General features: G+C 36.6%; 1 protein-coding gene across 1 annotated transcript; it reads right to left on the bottom strand.

Annotated features, from left to right (window-relative positions):
- LOC105157454 (protein LATERAL ORGAN BOUNDARIES) lies at positions 12,051-14,089 on the bottom strand. Its single transcript, XM_020692901.1, has 2 exons — positions 13,833-14,089; positions 12,051-12,953 (listed from the first exon to the last, which is right to left on the bottom strand). The coding sequence occupies exon 2, from the start codon at positions 12,927-12,929 to the stop codon at positions 12,381-12,383; it is 549 nt and encodes a 182-aa protein (XP_020548560.1). The 5' UTR covers positions 12,930-12,953; positions 13,833-14,089; the 3' UTR covers positions 12,051-12,380.

Below are 22,313 nucleotides of genomic sequence, written 5' to 3'. Positions count from 1 at the left end.
AAATTGTAGCACAATCTAAGCATCCTCACAAGACAAAAAGAAATGAGATTGCACATAACAACCACAAAATAGAAGCACACAATTAAGCTATAGAGTAGACAAACAACAATGCAGTAACGAAAACAACAAAGCAGCCTACCCAGCATTCACGCGAAGCTAAGGCAAGGTAAAACAACAAAGCAGCCTACCCAGCATTCACGCGAAGCTAAGGCAAGGTAACAAGTAAGCTACTCAAGGGGGGCCAACAATAATTTTGAGTCGAACATGTGGGAGGTCACATGAGTCAAGGTTAACAATACCTTTCACTTTACCTGGGAGGTGTTCCTTGGTAAGGATGCTAAGTTGTTGGGATGTACATGCTTGATTGGCTAGAAAGTCCGCCACTTGGTTTCCTTCTCTAAAGATGTGAGAGATTTTATATTCGATTTGCCTCAACAGTTTTCGAATGCTTTGAAGGGTGATCTGATAGAACAACTCTCTATTTACTAATTAAAGTATCGTAAAATTGAGGTAAATAAATAATTAGTGTTATTTATATGCATTTTCTTGACATAAAAATACTTTTATTGTAAGTCTACGATTTGTGTTGCTAATAATCTATAAGAAGAATATGGTCGTTGACAGGTTAAGGTGAATGATTATTTAGTGAAAGCAAGATAAATAAATAATTATTAATTGTTATCTATATATGTTTTCTTTCCTTGTGATATTATTGTTATATAAGTTTGTAATTCATACTGAAATTGGTTTGTTTAAAAATATATGAGTGGTGAATGGTTTAATTTGAATGATTATGTTGTGAAAAATGAATCGAGAAAATATATGAAAGTATTATATTTGTTGAATGTTGTGTTATTGGTGCTGGTAAATGAAAAGGTGTCCATATATGGGTTTACGTTGCTAGCTGCTTACAAGAATGGTATATGTGGAAATAAGGGAGTGGTGGAAATTGAATATAACTGTGATGTGATATCCTTTGATGCTGTTGAATAGCTTATGTGGCAAAATGAAAACAAAAGATCTATGATGTATGCAATGTGAAAAGAGCTATGATATGATATAAAAAGAGAGATGATAATATATAAAAAGAGTTATGATGCGAAATGATACTGATGAGCTTTCGTGGCTTGTCAAAGTGATTGACTAAAACATTATGTAATAAATAGTGAGGTTGAGTTGGTGGAGAAAAATACTATATTACCTTCTAATAAGCAGACTAGGAAAAGAGGAGTTTAGTTGATGGTCTTGTTATGAATGGTTGTGTATGAAATAAAGTTAAACGTGTTGAATTAAAGTTGATTATATTCTACATATGTTGGTCAATCATTTTGTTCGAAACTATACTTGATATACATGTATAGGTGATGTTGACTGTTTACTTACTGAGTTACAGGTTCATTGCTAACATTTTTCAGATATAGATTTTTACCCATCGAGGATTAGGTCCAATCCTTGCATTTCAGTCAGGTCGGACCAGTATACAATTTCTCATTTGTTAATAAGGATATAATTAAATCACCTTTCAGGGTTGTGTAAATATAAATTAAAAATGAGAGTGACTTGTGAACTAATTATAGGAGTTTCATGTTGTGGTATCTGATAGACATATGTGTAATCTTGTGGATGAGATGATAGATTTGCTAATGGTGATGATGACGAAGCAAAATCATAGTTTTAGCACAGTCTTGCTCGAAAGCAATAATTTTTCCTTTTATTGTTTCTCCCAATTTGCTACTTGCCATTATCAACACCAAGAGCATTGAAATTCAATTTTATGAGGTTGGCTATTAAGCTAGAACAAGTTAATATACACTTTTTAGCATAATATTCAACATATACATGTAAATAAAATCAAATGTATCACATATGAATATAAAGTAAAAATGACATAAAACATTACTAACATTAAGTAACATAATAAGTTACAATGTAAATAAATTGAATTATTATGGCATGCATACAACGAATAAAATATATTCAAGTTTGGCTTAAATCTTATAATGCTACAAATGACAATTAAATGATATTCATGTCAATTTTATTTTGTTAATATAATTAAATTTTATTCCACATAGATATGCTAGCAAAACATTTAAAATACATACATAGGCATATGAAAGAAAACTATGTAGGTAAAGTAAATTAATTAGATTAACTTCAAGTAATTTTGATAACAATATCTACACTATGACATAAAAGATTATCACGGATCAATTAAATAAATGAAGAAGCTTCGGGCTTCTTAATCAAACAATTATCTCAAAACATTTCAGGTGGTGAGAAAATAAAATATTATATTTATCATCACTATATGGATGATATTGCAAATAATTGGTATAAAAATAGTTTACACATGTCGAAGGTAATTTATCTCATTACTTAGTTTAGGAAGCAATGAAATTTTATAAAACATATCCACTTTAGGGGATGAAATCAAGAATTGTATGTCTACTTCTGTAGGCAGCATCAATTATAATAGAACTTTTATTTATATATATGTCCGGCATTGAAATGTACAAAATATGAATATTCATATTTGATTATTAAATAATCAAAAATAACATTAACTATGATATCTTAGATGTAAACAAATAAAGAATAAAAATCATATGTAGAAAAATTAACACTACCTTGATCGAGCGTAACGTCGTGCTGATAACGTGTTATAAACTTAGAAAAAGTTTAAATTTATTAACCTATCACCCTTAATAATATATAAGAAAACAATATATGTATTCTCTTCAAATCTCTTTTCTTATTCTTTCAAAAGTTTCTTTACATATGAATTACATAGTGGTGTTTATAGACCGCCAAAATTGTGGTTACAAACTATACTAATAAATATTATAATTACAAAATATCATGATAATACAAAAGGTTATAAATATTATGAAGGAATACTAATAAATGTATGCATTTATATATATATATATATATATATGTATTTACAACAAATATATTATAATATATACACTCTTTGTGCTATTACACCACTGCCAATCATTCATCTGTGGTTTGCTTCTTTTCCACGTCTTGCAGTAAGGGAAAGATTGATGTGGTCTATGGACACTGTTTCTTTGTATTCTTGTTCTGTAATAACCCAACACTTCACTCAGAAAACCCCATGCCACTCTGCTCCAACAGTCCCACTACATGTTTATTTATTGAATTCCAGCTTTCTCTATATTACAACATATATATGTGTTAATTATTTCAAAACATTGTCTAATTATTACATTACTCAATAATTACAAAACTAAAAATATATTAGTCCAAGAAATTGTCTAGTTATAATCATATAAGTTACAAAATTATCAGTAGAAACATCTTATAATTTACGTGATTCGGTTTCATTCTTTACAGAAATTATGATTGTATTTTAAAAAAAGAAGAATATATTTTAAATGGTAGGCAAAGGCAATGGATGCAGGAATTTTTTATTCAAATTATGTTCAATTAGGTCAAATCAATTATAGAACAAGTATGATATACTTGTTGGGCAAAATTATATTTTTGGTCCTATAACTTATTTCATTTACACATCTAATTCTTTTTTGACGAATTTAGTCTTGAGCATCTCAAATTTAATTTTTTTTCGATAAATATAGTCCTATGTTGACAATTTCAATTCATTTCACACTGTTACAGATATCATTTTTTCTCCTGTAATTATAAGTTTTTAAAACTAAAATTGTTAATATTGGACTAAATTTGTCAAAAAAGGATCAAATATGAGATGTTTAGGACTAAATTCGTCAGAAAAGGACTAAATATGTAAATAGAGTAAATTACAGGACTAAAAATGCTAATAACATGAAATTACAGGATCAAAAATTATATTTACCTACTTGTTTATGTAATTGATTACTTCCGTTGAAATATACACTAATCATACGATCGATAAATATATTACACTTGTTATATAATTAGTTCAGATCCGATCAAACTGATTCACATCAGATGGAGTTAGTGGGGGTGCATGCATATGTACAGTATGAAGAGCAGCTTTTAGCTGTTACAATGTAACTTCTTTTCCAAGCCCCTACACCTACAGTAGGAAAAAACTGAAATGAAACGCTGTTGCAGTGTAAGTTCTTCCGACTATTTGGCAGATCATTTGCAGTCCCTTATATTTTATGATCATGCAAGACAAGATGAATCCAAGACTGATTGATCTGATCATCATCAATGTTGGGGGGTTGATGATCTCGAGAAATATGACTATGAATTGGAGGATGATATGGACAAGATTGTTAGGAAATGGATCGGGTTAAGATGGATAACAGGTGGAATATGAAGGCGATAAAAGACACACGAATTTGTTAACCCAGTTTGGATATAAATCCTACGTCTGGGGGCGATACCAAGCCAGGAGAAAACACTCAAAGAGGAGGGAAATTGAGGAGTACAACACACACACACTTGTATGCAAGTCTTCACCACACGTGAAAGACAACACTCACCCTCGTCTCAACTCTTTCTTTTCTCTCTACTCTATTCTACTTTGCTCTATAAAACAATGCTAATAAGAGTAGTATATATAGCCATGACTTATCCTTTTTCCAACTCAACTTGGGATTTCTAAGTTGAATGAGGTTATCCTTCTCCAACTCAACTTTGAATCGGGTTATCCTTCTCCAACTCAACTTGGGAATTCTAAGTTGAATCAGGTTATCCTTTTCTTCTTCAAATCAATCTTCACAACTTAACAATCTCCCACTTGAAGATTGATTAGCTTTTCTCCACTTCTTTCTTGGTACCGCCGGGTTTGTCCACTCTAGTCATCAAGGCCAGTCGAAGCCGTACACAGCTTCAACTTCGCCATCGCAACCGCCTTGGTCAGCATGTCCGCAGGATTCTTTTCTCCTTGGATCTTCTCCAGCTGCAGTGCCTTCTTCTCCAGAAGTTGTCGGATGAAATGGTACTTGATCTCGATGTGCTTTGTCCGCGAATGGAACGCGGGATTCTTTGCCAGATGGATCGCACTCTGGCTATCGCTATGAAGAATCACATGTTGTCGGATGGTACTTGATCTCGATGTGCTTTGTCCGCGAATGGAACGCGGGATTCTTTGCCAGATGGATCGCACTCTGCTCTGGGCTATGAAGAATCACATCTGCCTGAGGTTTCCCTAATTCACCCAACAAGTGTTGCAGCCAAATGAGCTCCTTAGCTGCCTCAGTAACTGCCACGTACTCAGCTTCCGTCGTGGACAGTGTGACAACCTTCTGCAACTTGGAGACCCAGGATACGGCTGTACCGCCATATGTGAACACGTACCCTGTAGTGCTCCTCCTTTTGTCATAGTCACTCCCTGCAAAATCAGCGTCAACAAACCCAAACAAGGTAAGCTTGCCCTTACCAAACACCAATGCTCGGTCCTTAGTACCCCTTAGGTACCTAAGAATCCATTTCACAGCTTCCCAGTGCATCACTCCTGGATTGCCCATAAAACGGCTAACTACTCCCACTGCATGTGCTATATCCGGTCGAGTACAGATCATAGCATACATCAGGCTCCCAATTGCTGAGGCATACGGTGTGACTCTCATCTTTGCACGTTCGGAGTCAGTCTGGGGCGAATCACTGTTGGATAGTTTGAACTGATTTCCCAATGGCGTTCCAACCGGTTTTGCATTTTCCATCTTGAATCTGCATAATACCTTCTCAATATAATCAGATTGAGATAACCATAATTTACCAATACCTTTGTCCCTTGTGATTTTCATGCCCAATATCTGTCTTGCTTCGCCAAGATCTTTCATGTCAAACTTCCTCGATAACTGATCCTTGAGCCTATTGATCTCCTTGACATTTGATCCTGCTATCAACATGTCATCAACATACAGGAGTAGAATGATAAAAAACTCATCGAACCTCTTCACGTAGCAGCAATGATCAGCATTGCATCTAGAGAAACCTATCTCTAGCATGAAGTTGTCAAACTTCCTGTACCACTGCCGCGGAGCCTGTTTCAATCCATACAGGCTTTTCTTCAGGCGACACACCTGCTGATCATCTCCATTATACCCCTCTGGTTGTACCATGTATATCTCCTCCTCAAGATCCCCGTGTAGGAAGGCTGTCTTTACATCCATCTGTTGTAACTCCAAGTTCTCTGCCGCTACCATGCTCAACACAAGACGAATAGTAGTTAACTTGACAACAGGTGTAAAAACATCAGTAAAGTCAATACCGTATCTTTGTTGGAATCCCTTTACTACGAGTCTTGCCTTGTACCGCTTCTTCCCGTCTGATTCTTCCTTAACCCGATAGACCCATCTGTTCTGTAGGGCCTTCTTTCCTTTTGGGAGCTGACACAATTCCCATGTGTTGTTTTTCTTCAACGAGTTCATCTCGTCGTTCATCGCAAGCTCCCACTTGCTCTTGTGGACATCATTGACTGCCTCTGCGTAACATTCGGGTTCTCCACAATCAGACAAAAGCAAGTAATAAAGAGAGGGGGAGTACCTATCTGGGGCCCTTCTCAGCCTCGGTTCTCGACCCAGTGCCAAGGGTGTGCTGCTTTCAGTAATCGGTTCCTCCGATACTGGTTCTGGCTCTATCTCCGTTTGTTCGGTTTCGTCCGTCTGAACTCCCACTGAATCCGTATCTGCTGGTCTCATGATCCCGGAATTTGAAATATCGAGATCAACAAATTCCCTTTCCTTCTTGTCATCGTCCGGGCTTACCTTCCTGTCGTTGTACATTACATCCTCATTGAATATAACATTCCTACTACGAATTATTTTCCGGTTTTGATCATCCCAGAATCTATACCCAAATTCGTCAGTCCCATACCCAATGAATGTACATTTAATCGACTTAGCATCCAGCTTAGTCCGATCATCGTTCAAAATATAGGCTGAACAACCAAACGTACGTAAGAAAGAAAGATCCACTTTCTTACCACTCCATACCTCTTCTGGTATCCTGTTGTTCAACGGGACAGAAGGCCCTCGATTGATCAAGAAAGCAGCCGTGTTGACTGCATCTGCCCAAAACATCTTTGGTAGTCCGCTCTTCAATCGCATGCATCTCGCACGCTCATTCAGTGTTCTGTTCATCCTCTCAGCAACGCCATTTTGCTGAGGTGTCCCCGGGATTGTTTTCTGCATTCGGATTCCATGGTCGGCGCAGTAATTCTTGATACCTTCACTGTTGTACTCGCCACCGTTATCCGATCTGAGACATTTCACTTGTAGACCTGTCTCATTTTCCACTAGTGCCCTCCATCTCCTGAATGTATCAAAGGCATCAGATTTTCTTTTTAAGAAATACACCCATACCTTTCTAGTGGAATCATCGACGAATGTCATGTAGTACGTTGATCCACCAAGAGATGACACTGGTGCTGGCCCCCACAAATCGGTGTGAACAAGCTCCAACTTTTCTTTCCTCGGAGTTCTTCCTGTGGTCAAGAAGCTCACCCGCTTCTGCTTTCCGAACACGCAGTGTTCACAATGACCCACCTCCACCGATTTTAACTCGGGCAACCGTCCTTTCGACTTCAGCACGTTCATTCCTTTCTCGCTCATGTGGCCCAAGCGATTGTGCCACAGGTTAGCCTGCGATACAGTTCCTGCAAAGGGAATGTTTAAACTGGATCCTCCCGCCATGTAGAGCGTTCCCGACTTTAGTCCTCGAGCCAAAGTCATTGCTCCCCGACTGATCTTCCACTTCGCGTCTCCAAACGTCGTGTGGAATCCATCACTATCCAGCTGTCCGACTGAGATCAAGTTCCTTTTCAGTCCTGGTATGTGTCTCACATCATGTAGGGTCCAGCATGACCCATTCGTTGATTTGATCCGCACATCTCCCTTTCCTACAATCTTGAGGGGTTTGTTATCTGCAAGATAAACTAAGCCAAAATCACCTGAGGTGTATGGCTCCATGATGTCTTTGTTGCTGCATGAGTGGAATGAGGCCCCTGAATCCACAACCCAATCATCGGAAGAACTGCTCACACTCAACAAGAGTGCATCCGTGATCTCCTCCGTCGCGGCATTCGCTGTTCGGCCCTCCTTTTCCTTCTTTGGCGCCCGACATTCGCTTTTCATGTGTCCGGGCTTCTCGCAGTTCCAGCACACCATCTCCTTCTTGCCCTTGTTCTTCCCCCTGGACCTTGACCTGGACCTTCCACGGTATTTACCCCGTGTGTCAGGTCTCCCTCTGGACTCTGTATGTAGCGCAGAGCCAGATGATCCACCCGTTTGCTTTCTACGGGTTTCCTCGTTCAACATCATGTCCCTGATGTTGTCGAACTTCATCTTCTCCTTCCCAGACGAAGTGCTCACTGAAGTAACAACCACATCCCAACTGTCAGGTAAAGATGAAAGCAAAATTAACGCTTTTACCTCATCGTCAAACACGATATCCACAGACGCCAGCTGTGTCGTGAGTTGGTTGAAGTCATTGAGGTGATCGGCCACCGACTTCCTCTCCTCCATCTGCAACCTGAATAGTTTTTTCATCAGCATAACCTTGTTCATTGCTGAGGGTTTCTCGTACATATCGGCAAGAGTCTGTAGAACTTCCTTCGTGCTCTTTGCTCCCTTCACATGATAGGCGACATTCCGAGAGAGCGACAGGATTATTGCGCTCATCGCCTTTCGATCGAGCACCTTCCATTCTTCATCACTCGTCTTCTCGGACTTCTCTGCAAGTGGTTCGTACAGGTCCTTCCCGTACAGGTAGGCCTCCATCTGCATACGCCAAAACCCAAAGTCGGAACCATTGAACCGTTCGACTGGAAACTTTCCCTCCATCTTAACTCCTTGAACCAGGCTCTGATACCAGTTGTTAGGAAATGGATCGGGTTAAGATGGATAACAGGTGGAATATGAAGGCGATAAAAGACACACGAATTTGTTAACCCAGTTTGGATATAAATCCTACGTCTGGGGGCGATACCAAGCCAGGAGAAAACACTCAAAGAGGAGAAAAATTGAGGAGTACAACACACACACACTTGTATGCAAGTCTTCACCACACGTGAAAAACAACACTCACCCTCGTCTCAACTCTTTCTTTTCTCTCTACTCTATTCTACTTTGCTCTATAAAACAATGCTAATAAGAGTAGTATATATAGCCATGACTTATCCTTTTTCCAACTCAACTTGGGATTTCTAAGTTGAATGAGGTTATCCTTCTCCAACTCAACTTTGAATCGGGTTATCCTTCTCCAACTCAACTTGGGAATTCTAAGTTGAATCAGGTTATCCTTTTCTTCTTCAAATCAATCTTCACAACTTAACAATCTCCCACTTGAAGATTGATTAGCTTTTCTCCACTTCTTTCTTGGTACCGCCGGGTTTGTCCACTCTAGTCATCAAGGCCAGTCGAAGCCGTACACAGCTTCAACTTCGCCATCGCAACCGCCTTGGTCAGCATGTCCGCAGGATTCTTTTCTCCTTGGATCTTCTCCAGCTGCAGTGCCTTCTTCTCCAGAAGTTGTCGGATGAAATGGTACTTGATCTCGATGTGCTTTGTCCGCGAATGGAACGCGGGATTCTTTGCCAGATGGATCGCACTCTGGCTATCGCTATGAAGAATCACATCTGCCTGAGGTTTCCCTAATTCACCCAACAAGTGTTACAACATGATCTTATCCTCAAAAAATTTTATAACTATACATTCAACTTAGTCCACAAATATTTTTAAATATTTTGTGTGTATTTTTTTATATTAGTGCTTATCAACTTGGGAATTCTAAGTTGAATCAGGTTATCCTTTTCTTCTTCAAATCAATCTTCACAACTTAACAAAGATGGAACTGCAGATAAAGAGACAATGCTGCATGCAGTGAGAGAATTTGAACAGTTTTGTTTTTTTCTTTCTTTCTTCTGACCAAATAAACAGATCACCGAACTGCTGCTGCTGTTCCCAGAAAGCTCCCTTGTTTCTATGGCGTCGAGAAAAGGGGCCTTTTTTTTTTCTATTACACACTCAGCAAAACCGGGTGTGTGTGTTCATACACACCCGTACGTGTGTTTGTTTATTATTACATTCTGGGAAGACCAAAATTAATAAGTCATGTAAGAGATGAATACTAGTGGAACTAGAAACAGACATTTGCATCTCTCTCTCTCTCTCTCTCTCACACACACACACACACACACACACACATACACAGAGATTCATATTGAAAACTGGCAAGCATGCAGCTGATTTCTCTTTCCAACCCACATTACTAATGCATCTTTTTTACCATTTTGGTTATAAATTGGACTAATGGAACCCTAACCACAATGTTTTTCATGCTTTTTTGTGGTGTGCGCGGTCTGTAATTTCTTGCCAGTGTTTGGTATTTAAAGTAAGTGAAAATCTGTACAAGGGGCAGCTGCTACCACCTTTATTTATCCAAAGGAATACAAAAAATCTGTTGCTCACTATTTTAGCTGTCTGGTGCAAAGGCTGAGGTTACAAGCTGTAAGAAATTGAGATAAGATACACTATATTGTGTAGTGACTGCTGCAATATCTTTAGGTACAAAAGGAGGCTAAAGATTCAAATTTGACATACACACTTCCCTTGTGTGAATTGACATCTTATAAAGAAAAAATTGACTTTACCTCAACATTTTCTGCTCTTTACTCAGAAAAAGGGGCCTCTTCCAAGTCACTGTATATATATTGTTCCCCATGATTATAAAAAGAGAGTAGCATTTTTAATGAGAATTGGATCAATGCTTTTCCTGTTTTAATGAGATGCATTAGATCACAGCACACACATTCTTGATGAGAGTATATTTTTTCAGACAACCCTTTTCAAATCAAACGCTTTAACGAGGAAAAGGTTAAATGCATTTTTTATCACGGAACTAATTAGATTATTTGGTGTTTTTATTCTTTAAGTACTTTCTAGGGTAATAGTTAATCTTAGTTCCCCATTGTTTTAATCACCTCCACTGGCAAGAATGGTGAATTTCAGCGAAAGAAGAATCGAAATCGCTAAATTTTAGAGATGTAAAACCTAAATGCTACTCAAAAGATTGAAAAGGACAAAAATATTGATAAAATGAGTCAATAGAAAAAGTAACCACAATTTTAAAGGGTTACATGACATTCACATATATTTTTCCGACAAGAAGAGTAAACTCCAACAAAATAAAAAGACTGAAATCGCGAAAAGTAAAAAAGATTCAAGTCTAAAGTGCTATCATAAAATGTTAACATGCAAAAATGCCAAATAACCTACCTTACAAGACAAAAAAGGATTAAAGGCAATTTTAGTCCCCTAATTTCAGACAATTCTCATTTTAGTCCCATAACTTACTAGGGTTCCATTTTAGTCCTCTATAACTTAAAAAAAGCCCAATTTTTTGTACACATTTAGTCGAAAATTTGCCTTAATCTCCGGAAAAGGTCACATGGCCTTCACATGACTTTTTAAATTAGGGGTTTCGTTCTTATTGGCTTAAAAAGCTCACGTGGTGATGACTAGAAAATAAAAATGTGTACCAAAATTGAGCTTTTTTAAGTGATAGAGGACTAAAATGGAACCCTAGTAAGTTATGGACTAAAATGAGAATTGCCTGAAGTTAGGGGACTAAAATTGCCTTTAATCCGTTAGGCCATGTGACTTTTTAAACCAATAAAAATGAAACCCCCAATTTAAAAAGTCACGTGAAGGCCATGTGACTTTTTTCGGTGATTGAGGCAAATTTCCGACCAAATAGTTATCAAATTGAGATTTTTTAAGTTATAGAAAACTAAAATAGAACCCTAGTAAGTTATAGAACTAAAATAAGAATTGCCTAAAATTAAGGAAATAAAATTATCTTTTAATTCAGACAAAAAATTGCATTTATGCGTTAGAAAAATCAACTCCGTCGTAGAAAAATTTGCTACGCTGAACATATAAATTCGACAAGTGGTGTCTTAATTAGGGATGTAGCTAGAATCAAGAATAGCATTAATACATAGAGGTAATGAGGCAGTAGATTAATGGCTATCTAGCTAGCTAGAGAATCTTTTCTCTTACAAACTTATAACCTTATTCCACACAAACTCATATGACTTCTTTTATTCTTAATAAATTATAGTAATCAATCCCAACATAATTCCCAATGTCTTCACCATCCCTCAATTAATATACACTAAACAAGAGACTAATTCTTGGCTTATATATATAGCAGTTGAATACAGTTGCTAAAATACCAAGTTTAATTAATGTTCTGTAGAAAGAGTGAGAGGCTTTCTAGCTAGAAGAATGCATGTGAGGCTATAGCTAGCTAGAAAAACCATGACTACTTAGATCAAATTTTGCATACCATAAAGGAAAAAAGGGCCTTCTGCATCCAAGAATTCCCCCTAGTGAGACATAAACCCTAGACAGGTGATCATGATCATGAAACCCTTTTGAAAAAGTTAACTCTCAAATGCTCCCTCCTCCATGAGGGTTATAATTATCATTCCATGGCATAGATGATGAATATGGGATAATTGGGAAGCTAGGTGTTTGATAAAATCTACCTCCCCAACCACCCACCGTCCGCGGCTGCGCCGGCACCATGTGTGTGGAAGCCAATGCTTGAGGGGCGGCCGGGGGAGGCTGCAGTCCGGCTGCCTGAATGTCGTTGCAGGCGAAACGGATCAAGTCTGCATTTGCGGCGTCAAGCTCCTTCTGCAGACGGTCAACCTGTCTCTGGAGGAAGGAAATGGCGCTGACGCAGCCGTGAACGGGGTCCCGGACGCGGGCCTCCGCCTCGTAGGCTAGGGAATTCACGGCATCCTCGCGCTGGTGGGGCAGAAGCTCGTTCAGAAGTTTGGTCACGTTGCTTGCCCCGAAGATCTTGTGAACGTTGGCGAATTTCTGAGGCTCTTCCGGGGGGAAATAAGGCGCAAAAATGCAGCCCGGTATGCATTTTCTCCGCAAGAACTTACAGGCAGCGCAGGGAGAGTTGTAGGAGCTGGATGAAGCCATTGTTGATCAAATAATCAATTTCTCCTGTGAAATCAAGAAAAAAGTACCAAGTAAAAGTCTTAATTTGACTGATAATTTAGTACTTTGATGTAAATTATGTACTTTTTCTAGCTAGCTGTTAGTCTCCTGTCTCTTAAGTTTTTCTCGTCATTTTTGACTTTAAATTACTCATGAACCACCTACCTCCCAGGTCAATCAGAAGGCTTTTTTCTTTGGTTTTCCCTTCATTGCTTTCTTTAATTTGTTTTTCTGTCTTTCACTATCAGTAATCATGGAGCTTAATTTGCATGTTCTGTAATTACACTACAGTTTGATTATGCCTGTAATAGCTCATGATCACTGTCTGCTCATTACCCTCCTGTCTTCTTGTAAACCAGTTCAAGTAACAATTCATGCCTGTTTTGTGTGCTAAGATAGATTCTGACAGTCCCATATATCGCCAATATTAATACTCCACATATTTTACAAGCTGGGACTATGCATGTTTCCCTTAAGAGAACATGTCAAAATTCTCCAAATCTAGTGTTGAAACTGTGTTGATGAGAATAAGCTGAACAAATTTTGATAAGATATTCTTAAAATTGAGATCTAGTTAATCAAGTAGCCATAATCCAGAATGTCCCAGTTCAGTTAATGTGAAGTAAAGAATGTTTAGGTTCATCATGAGTACTAATCACTACAAAAGGTAGACAAAAAACCCTAGATCAAGAAACCAATATCTATATCTATATCTATACCTATAGATAGATATAGTGGTGCAAGAATTAAAAAAAGTTGAACAAACACAGCAAAGCAACAAATGGGCTTCATGAATTGTACCTGTACATATGGTCTACTATATATAATTTCCTTGATCAGAAGAGGCAAATAAGAAAAAAAGAAAACAAGAAGAAAATAAACTACCTTTTCCCCTTGTGTAGGGATGTATATATGTAAGTGTATCCAAGAAACTGTATATATGTCTGCTTATGATCTTCAAAAAGTTCTGTGGGAACTGCAAAAACACACAGAAGAGTGAACAGATGGCTCACACAGATAGAAACTAACTGGGAGAGATCATCAATTGTATCAGTAGAAAAAAAGAAAGGGAAAAAATTGGCAAGGGAATGAGGATTGATGAAAGGAGGACAAAGAGCATTTAGTGGATGGAGAAGGAATGAATAAGGCAAAGGACAAAGGGTAATGAATGAGAGGTACACTAAAAAAGATGACTATGACACTCCAACTCCAACATATCTAATAATTTTATGATATTGTCACCCATTTTTCCTCACTATGTACCCTATTTTCTCTTTGCCTGCCCTCTTGCTCATGCATTCAGACATAAAATCAAGAATTTATCTGTTTTTAGTTTTTTTTTTTAAAAAAAACATTATTAATTCTCATTGTAATAAGTAGTAGATGTGTAGTACACATAGCCAACTCATCCCTTCTGTATTCTTGTCCAAAGCCCTTTTCATAAGAGTACTTGATCAGCTACTGTGAGCTTGGATTTCAACAGCACATACAAATTATACATATATATGTATATATATTTTAATTATTGAAGTTCCCTCAAAACTGAAATCCAAGATAATACAAAATTCAAGATTTCATAATCTAAATTAAAGCTGATTTAACTGGTGCAGATTGATGTGCATTCATATCCACATATCAAATATCATGTGTATAGAGGGAAAGAAATGCAGCAAAAGTTAAACAAACAAAAGCAGAATCTGATATATATATATATATATGTATATATCTGCAGCATGCTTCCTTCAATTATAAGCCACATTCATATATATATGTCACTTGATTTGTGATGAATCAGTGATCTTAATCTGTAACAGAATTAGGGCTCTTGATCTTTTTGTTTTTGGTCAAAAAAAGTGGCTGTTGAGAGTGAACACAAGCAGTGATGTTAATTTGCAGCCTCTCTTGATTTTGAGCAATCAAATCCAAGTCCATTACAAGGAAGAGAATTAAACCATATTGTACTTAAATTTTTAAGACATAGTTCATATATATATTTTTTCTGAAAAAATCTTATTATATATTCATGAACGATTGCCATTTTGTTTTCTGATACTTGAAATTATGTACATATATGGGAATAAATCAATCATTCAAAGAGTTTTAGGTAAAGTGGAATTCCTCTCATGATCAACAGTGAACCTCAGTGGAAAGTCGGGTGATTTTATTTTGTCATATTGTGGAAGGATGTCATATGAAGTAAAATGAATTTTTTTTTTCTTACTGTTATGATTAATTATTATGGTTAAAAATTAAAAATTAGGTCAAAATATTAGCTATAACTAAAAACTAGAAAAAGAAAATTGCTATTTTAGTCATGTAAATTAGGAGGTGACAAATTTTGGTCCTCTTCAAATTAAAGTTCGCAATTTAGTTTTGTAATTTTAAAAATTATGGCAATTTTAATCATTTCTGACCAATTTGGCCAAAAAAATCCCGTTGTCATTCATGTCAGCCCATGAACATCATACCTTAGTTTGATCACTTTGCCACATGTTCCAAACCCTCAATTTTACAAACTTCTTTTAACCACACTACCGCAAGATATAGTTTTCAGATACTTGACTTTTTCAACAACAAATATGATGAGACGTCTACGATACACCAATATCCAAGGTAGAATACCAGTATTGAGAGATTGATTTGGTAAATTTTGGAAGGTCTTGAGTTGGCACTTACCGGCCCAAATAAGAGATTCGTTTCAATCTGCATCACATAATCGACCACAAAAAGTAACTGTCTCAAACTGTCCCAAATATCGTCCCAAGGTTTTGGTAGGTAATAATTTGTGACGACATTTTGGACAATTTGAAATTTAATTGGGATGGTCAGGTGAAGGTCCAATTTTGTGATTGAATGTTCTTTCAAATGCAGTCCCAAATTTCTTCCTAAATTTCAACGGCTACTTGATGTCATCCCAAAATCAGTCCAAAACCTCTAATAACTATATTGCAATGGCTATATCATAACGGATATTTGGTGCCCCAACAGCCGTCCCAAAATTGTGTACAAATACTTATGCTCCATTTCATTTGTGTACCCATTCAAGTGCATCCTTCCTATTTATGAAACTGATAGAGCTTTAAAAGTATATATATATATAGGCTTAAAGGCAATTTTCGTCCCCTAACTTCAGGCCATTCTCGTTTTAGTCCCCTAAGTTACTAGGATTCCACTTTGGTCCCGTAAAACTGAAAAAATCTCAATTTTGGTACAAATTTGATCAGAAAATTGAGTCACTCGCCGGAAAAAATCACATGCCAGGCATGTGACTTTTTAAATTGGGGCTTGCATTGTGATTGGCTGAAAATAAAAGACTTAAAGGCAATTTTCGTCCCCTAACTTCAGGTCATTCTCGTTTTAGTCCCCTAACTTTAGGCCATGTCTTCACCACATCATCTTTTTCAGCCAATCACAATGTAAACCCCAATTTAAAAAGTCACATGCCTAGCATGTGACTTTTTCTGACGAGTAACTGAACTTTCCAACTAAATTTGTATGAAAATTGAGATTTTTTCAGTTTTACGGGACCAAAATGGAACCCTAGTAACTTAGGGGATTAATACGAGAATGGCCTGAAATTAGAGGATGAAAATTGCCTTTAATCCTATATATATATATATATATCAACTTCATGTTTTGATGTAATTAGATATATCAAAATATCTATTTTGCACAGTCCAGTATTTGTGATCCATCATTCTGCTTTGAAAATTTGAGGTGGAGGAGGTGCACTATTTTTCAGGTATTAAATAATGTAACCATATAAATTGTGATATTGTTCTTATTTTTAATATATTATATATTATCAGTGCGGAAGTTAATTATATAAATTTGAGGTGTTTGTAATTAATATACATTGTAGTTTTGTATGATTAGGTAAATATGTTAAGATAATTGAGGAGGTGGATGTATGAAAAGTATTTGTCGGAAAATTTAGTAGTTTAGCAGGAATTTGAGAATGGTCCTCGAAAATTTATAAATTGGACTAAAGATCAGCAAGCATATATAAAGTGTGAGAAAATTAGCTAGGTGTCCATGTCGTAAGTATAGGAATCATGTGTTCAAAACGAATAATAAGGTTATGTATGAAAGGATTTATGGAGGGATACTACAGTTAGACTGCTCATGGCAATGCTCAAGTGATAGAGTACTATGATTAATTTGCTTGTACCAGTTGTTTGCATTCAAATTGGACCATTAAATTCAAATTTTTGGAACGGAAATTAGAATAATAGAGTTGTCTCAAAGGCCATCCCAATAATTTTTATATTTCCTCAACAATTGTAAAAATTCAGAAAATTTGAACTAAAATTAAATTCAAATGTCCGTCCCAAACTTGATCCTGAACGGCCATTCCAAATTTAAATTCTAGAAGAATTAAGGGACTGCTTTTGGGATGGAGGTTGGGACGGTTATTCCTCCACCATCCCAAATTTTGTCCCAGTGTGGCATCCCTTAATTCTTTAATATATAATAATATAATTTTTCAAATATGATATATCGACATTTGTTATTTGGATTAGCTTGAAAGTTCAAATAAAGTAGTATGATATCAATATGACATCTGTTATCAGCATTCGCCCTAGTCGTTAAATTAGAATTTTTTATGTGTTTTTTTCGAAATTCGGATTGTGAACAATAGAATGTATTTAATTTATTTAGGCTAATTTTATTTTTTTTTCGTATGAAAAATATTGTACTCAATTATAATTTAATACAATATTAACAAAGAATATACAAACAAAAAAGGCAACCGAATATATAACTTTTTAAATTAATTAATATTAGGGACGTAATTTGAGATGATATTCCAACCCAAATAAAAAGGAAAAACACGTCCCAAACTCCATCCAAAAAATCATTCCAAAAATAATACACCTGATTAAGAAAACATATCCCAAACGGCGTCCCAACAACCGTTCTAAAAATAATACGTCTGATTTAAAAGTTCTGTTTGGAAATGTCATATATTTTGAATTAATATCCAAGCCATATATCTAGAAGAAATATGACTTTTTATTATAGTTAATTATTATTGATGCCCATAAAATGCACTTGGCCCAGGTAAAAGCCCAATTTACACAGAGGCCGAATGGAGAGCCCCTGCTTGCTTGAAGTCCGAGGGGGAAATTGCCTCCGGTCCATCACTAGCTTGTAGGATCAGGGAAGATTGGGCCCTGATTGAGGCCCGCTAGCACACCAAGAAACAAACCTCTTAGGCTAGTCTAATTGCGCGAACCCCCCCCCCCCCATACACATGGTGGAAGCTGTTCGTCCAGCACGCAAATGATGGCAATGTTATCGCCACCAAATTCTGAAGATAAGAATGAATCCTCACATCCTAACAACCCCTAAGAGTTTGAAAATTTATCCTCAAGAGACTTATCCTGTCAAGATCCCTCAACTGGGAAGAGTCCTTAGAGATTACAACCATTTGTCTCCGTGTTTGAGGGGGCATATCTGTTAATCACTGACCAGAGCCCTAAGGTGGCACGAATTGTCATTCGGGAACTAAGGCAATAGAAGCAAGCATTCTCCCTTCGGTTAAGGGTAACATATTTTTGCATGAGTATACGTACAAGTTCACTATTCAAGCATTCTTATTAGCAATATTATTCTCTCATCTCTTAAACTCTCATTGTTACCATATTTTGCCTTGCTTTTATCTTTCTACAACTATTTACTAACTTGATTATCGGAGTGCTAACATATTTTTTGCAGGTCCCCTTTCTCAGGCTTGCAAAGAATTCAGACTAAGGACTTCCAGTCCAATTAAAGGCTTTATTAACAAACACTTTTTGTTTACATCAAATGGCATCGTATGTGGGAACACAAACTAAGACGTAAAAATCAACGGAGACGTTAAACAATAGTTTGAACAAGCAAAAGACCGTGATGCGTCTAATGCCTAGGCTCTTTAGGTAGTGTCAGGAACTCCCCTAGCCCCCGCTGGACCCACAGCAGCAGGACCTTCTGGTACCAAACCACTAACAGATGCAGCGATATAAAAGCATAATGATTAACTCTGATAATGAATAAAACCACGAAATTTCCATGTAGGGGACTTAGTGCTCTGAAGAGTGGACACATTAAAATCAGTGGGGAAATTGGACCCCGATTGGACATGACCTTATAAAGTCACAAGTGTACTGAGACACGAACTTTATGAGTTAAAGATAGAGAAGGACGCCGGGATAGCAACAGGGAGGTGGGGGCCAGTTTGCCGGATCTGAGATCTGCCCCAGTAGAGACCACTCCGCCCCAGACCTAGACCCTGCCTAACAAATTCCCAATGCCGCCCCACCTCTCGAAAAACCAATCCCCGCTCTGCTTAGCTCTGCCCCGCTTATTGATATAAAATAACTCAAGTTAGTTTATTGCTTGATTTTTAATTTTGTATCTTATATGATATATATATATATATATAATTATCCCAAATTACATAAAACAAAAATAACATCAATAAATTTGATGTAGCTAATTATATATTAAAATATCAAATTAAATAGTACAAAGAATACATTCAACTAATTGTTTATTTTTAAATAACTAATATCAGTTTAGGTTTAAATACTTAGTTTTCTATCTAAAATGAATTATATAATACAACAATATATTGAACTAATATTTTATTTTTTCAGTGAGTACTTTCAATATAGGTTTAAATACTTTAACATAGTTTTCGATCTAAAATGAGTTATATAATACAAAAAATACATTCAACTAATTTTTTATATTTTCAATAAGTACTGTCGATTTAGATTTAAATAATTTAACATATTTTTCAATCTAAATTGAATTATATAATACAAAGAATATATTCAAGTAATTTTTAATTTTTTCAATAAGTACTATCGGTTTAGATTTAAATACTTTAACATAGTTTTCGATTTAAAATGAATTATATAATACAAAGAATACATTTAACTTATTTTTTATTTTTTCAACAATTACTAATCAGTTTAGTTTTGAATAATTTAACATAATTTTTTAAATAAAATAAGTTACATAATACAAAGAATACATTCAACTAATTTTTTATTTTTTCAATAAGTACTATTAGTTTAAATTTAAATATTTTAACATAATTTTTAGTCTAAAATAAAACATATAATACAAAGAATACATTCATTTCATTTTCTATTTTTCAATAAGTAATATATATATATATATGTATATATCATTTTAGATTTAGGTATTTCAACATAATTTTTTATCTAAAATGAATTATTATAATATGAAGAATACGTTTAACTAATTTTTATTTTTTGTGTTTTTTATATAGAATTGGATATGTACAAAATTATTTAAGGGTTTACATTTAATACCATAATCCCTAATAACTAGTATTATATATAAGAAAATAAATATATATAAAAAATTAAAATAGTAATAGGGCAGGTCGGGGCGAGTTTTCGGTACAAAATTCAAGACCCACCCCGGACCTGGCCAGGTCTCATTTTGTTGGCCCTGGCCCCCGGCAACTTTCGTACCAAACTAGCCCCAGTTGGGAGCGGGCCCCGACTGCCCCTTTGCCATCTCTAAAAGGACGTACCTTGTCTCGATCATGGAACGTATATAATCTTAAGCAATTTTATACTTAAGTGGGAAACACCTTCTCAAAACAAGCTTTGCCCCCAAACGCCCTCTAAAAAATAAAACTTGCCCCAAGCAAGCGCCCTCACCAAATAATTCCTATCCCCCAGGCAGGCACTTTCTCATAATAAGTCAGGCAAGTGCCTTTTCTAAGTTACTCCTACCCTGAGGTAGGTATCTTCTCAGGATAAATCTTGCTCCCAAGCAAGCGCCTCCTCAAAACAAATCCTCCCATTAGGAATGCATCATTTTAGAATAATTTTTTTACCTACAAGTAGAATCTTTCTGTAATATAGCTCAACTACATGATTGTAAGTAAATAAGCCCTCTAAATAGTAGGCACAATCTCAAAAGATAAGCTATTTTACTCTAGGTAGGCACATACGTTAATAAACAAACCCTATTTCTAAACAGGCACCATTACTAGCAAAAACCTTATGCTTAGAAGTCACTCTCTTCCCCTAATACCTTTATCTCTGTCACACGTATCCAACTAAAACCAAAGGGGAATGGGACCAAAAGAGAAAAGGGAATTCAAACCAATATGTACATCTTCCTATAGATCTATCTTATCTTTTATGCTAACTTATTTATCCTATAGAAGAAAAATCAACTATTCCAAAACATTGAAAGGGCGGCAAGCCCCAAAGCACAACTCCAACCCAACAACATAGGTAGCAAGCCTCCAAACAAAGATAATGAAGAAAAATGTACGCATATAAAAACCCCCCAGTCGAACTGATTGGAGGGGGGGAATATTCAGCAAAAATAAGAAAAAATTATTTCATCCCTAACAACAGGGGTACCACAATAAGATTATTTTTTTCAAAACGGGTGAGGGATACTATCATTTTTTCTACCCCGTAGATGGGGCGTTCTTCTCTTCCTTCTCAGGCTCTTGCTTAAGGGGTAGCTTCTACTAGCCCTTTTGAAGGGGTTGTTGGTCTGAGGGGGGTCTACACCTCTTCCATAACGGTCCCCAGGAAGTATTCCAGATCCTCATCTAAAAAGAACTTGCTAGTTATGTCATTCAACAATTTGAACATCTCAATGAGGAGGGATGAAAGTCGGGCACCCTGTTTTCTAAATCTACGGGAGGGGACTCCAAGAGGGACTGCAAAAAGATCTGAGGCGCCATCAAGGGCTACCTCAAAATCCAAAATATTGCCACTGTCCCTTGGGGAATATACCCCTACACAGCAAATGCCCCTGACAAACCTCAAATCCATACTTGAGGAAAGGCAATGCTATCCTAACTACCTCCACTTGAAATTCCTCTGATTTCTTGTAGTGGGCAAGCAGCTCTACCAGTAAGACTCCAAAAATCATTGGTCCTCATTAGAATTGGGGAAGTTCGATGAGCTTTCTCAGCCGCCCTCATTAGAGCCTCAAATTGGCTCTTGATCATGTCCAAGAGTTATTACTGTAGCCACCCATTATTCTTCTTAGCAAGCTGTCCCCAAAGCCTCCTTTTTTGCCTCTTTCAGCCTCGTCACCCCATCCAGCGGGCGCTCCACCCGATCCTCCAACTGCTTCTGCATGTCCATTAGTGGGAGAAGCGGTGTAGTTTGAGGACAAGATGGCATCTTCTATAACACCACTACCGTATAAGAGAAGAAAGCATTCAGTATGCAAAGTCAACAATCAAACCAAGATCAAGAATGAGATAAAATACCTAAATAAGGTGGCAGGATAACAAGCCAGCCAAATCCTTACTGGAGATAGCAGATAGAGTGCGCTTATCCCCTAAAGTCAGAGCCACCCTAAAAA

The sequence above is a fragment of the Sesamum indicum genome, linkage group LG3 (assembly GCF_000512975.1).
Source record: "Sesamum indicum cultivar Zhongzhi No. 13 linkage group LG3, S_indicum_v1.0, whole genome shotgun sequence".
In the NCBI taxonomy this organism is placed as follows: domain Eukaryota; kingdom Viridiplantae; phylum Streptophyta; class Magnoliopsida; order Lamiales; family Pedaliaceae; genus Sesamum; species Sesamum indicum.
This window is presented reverse-complemented; position numbering and strand designations above follow the sequence as displayed.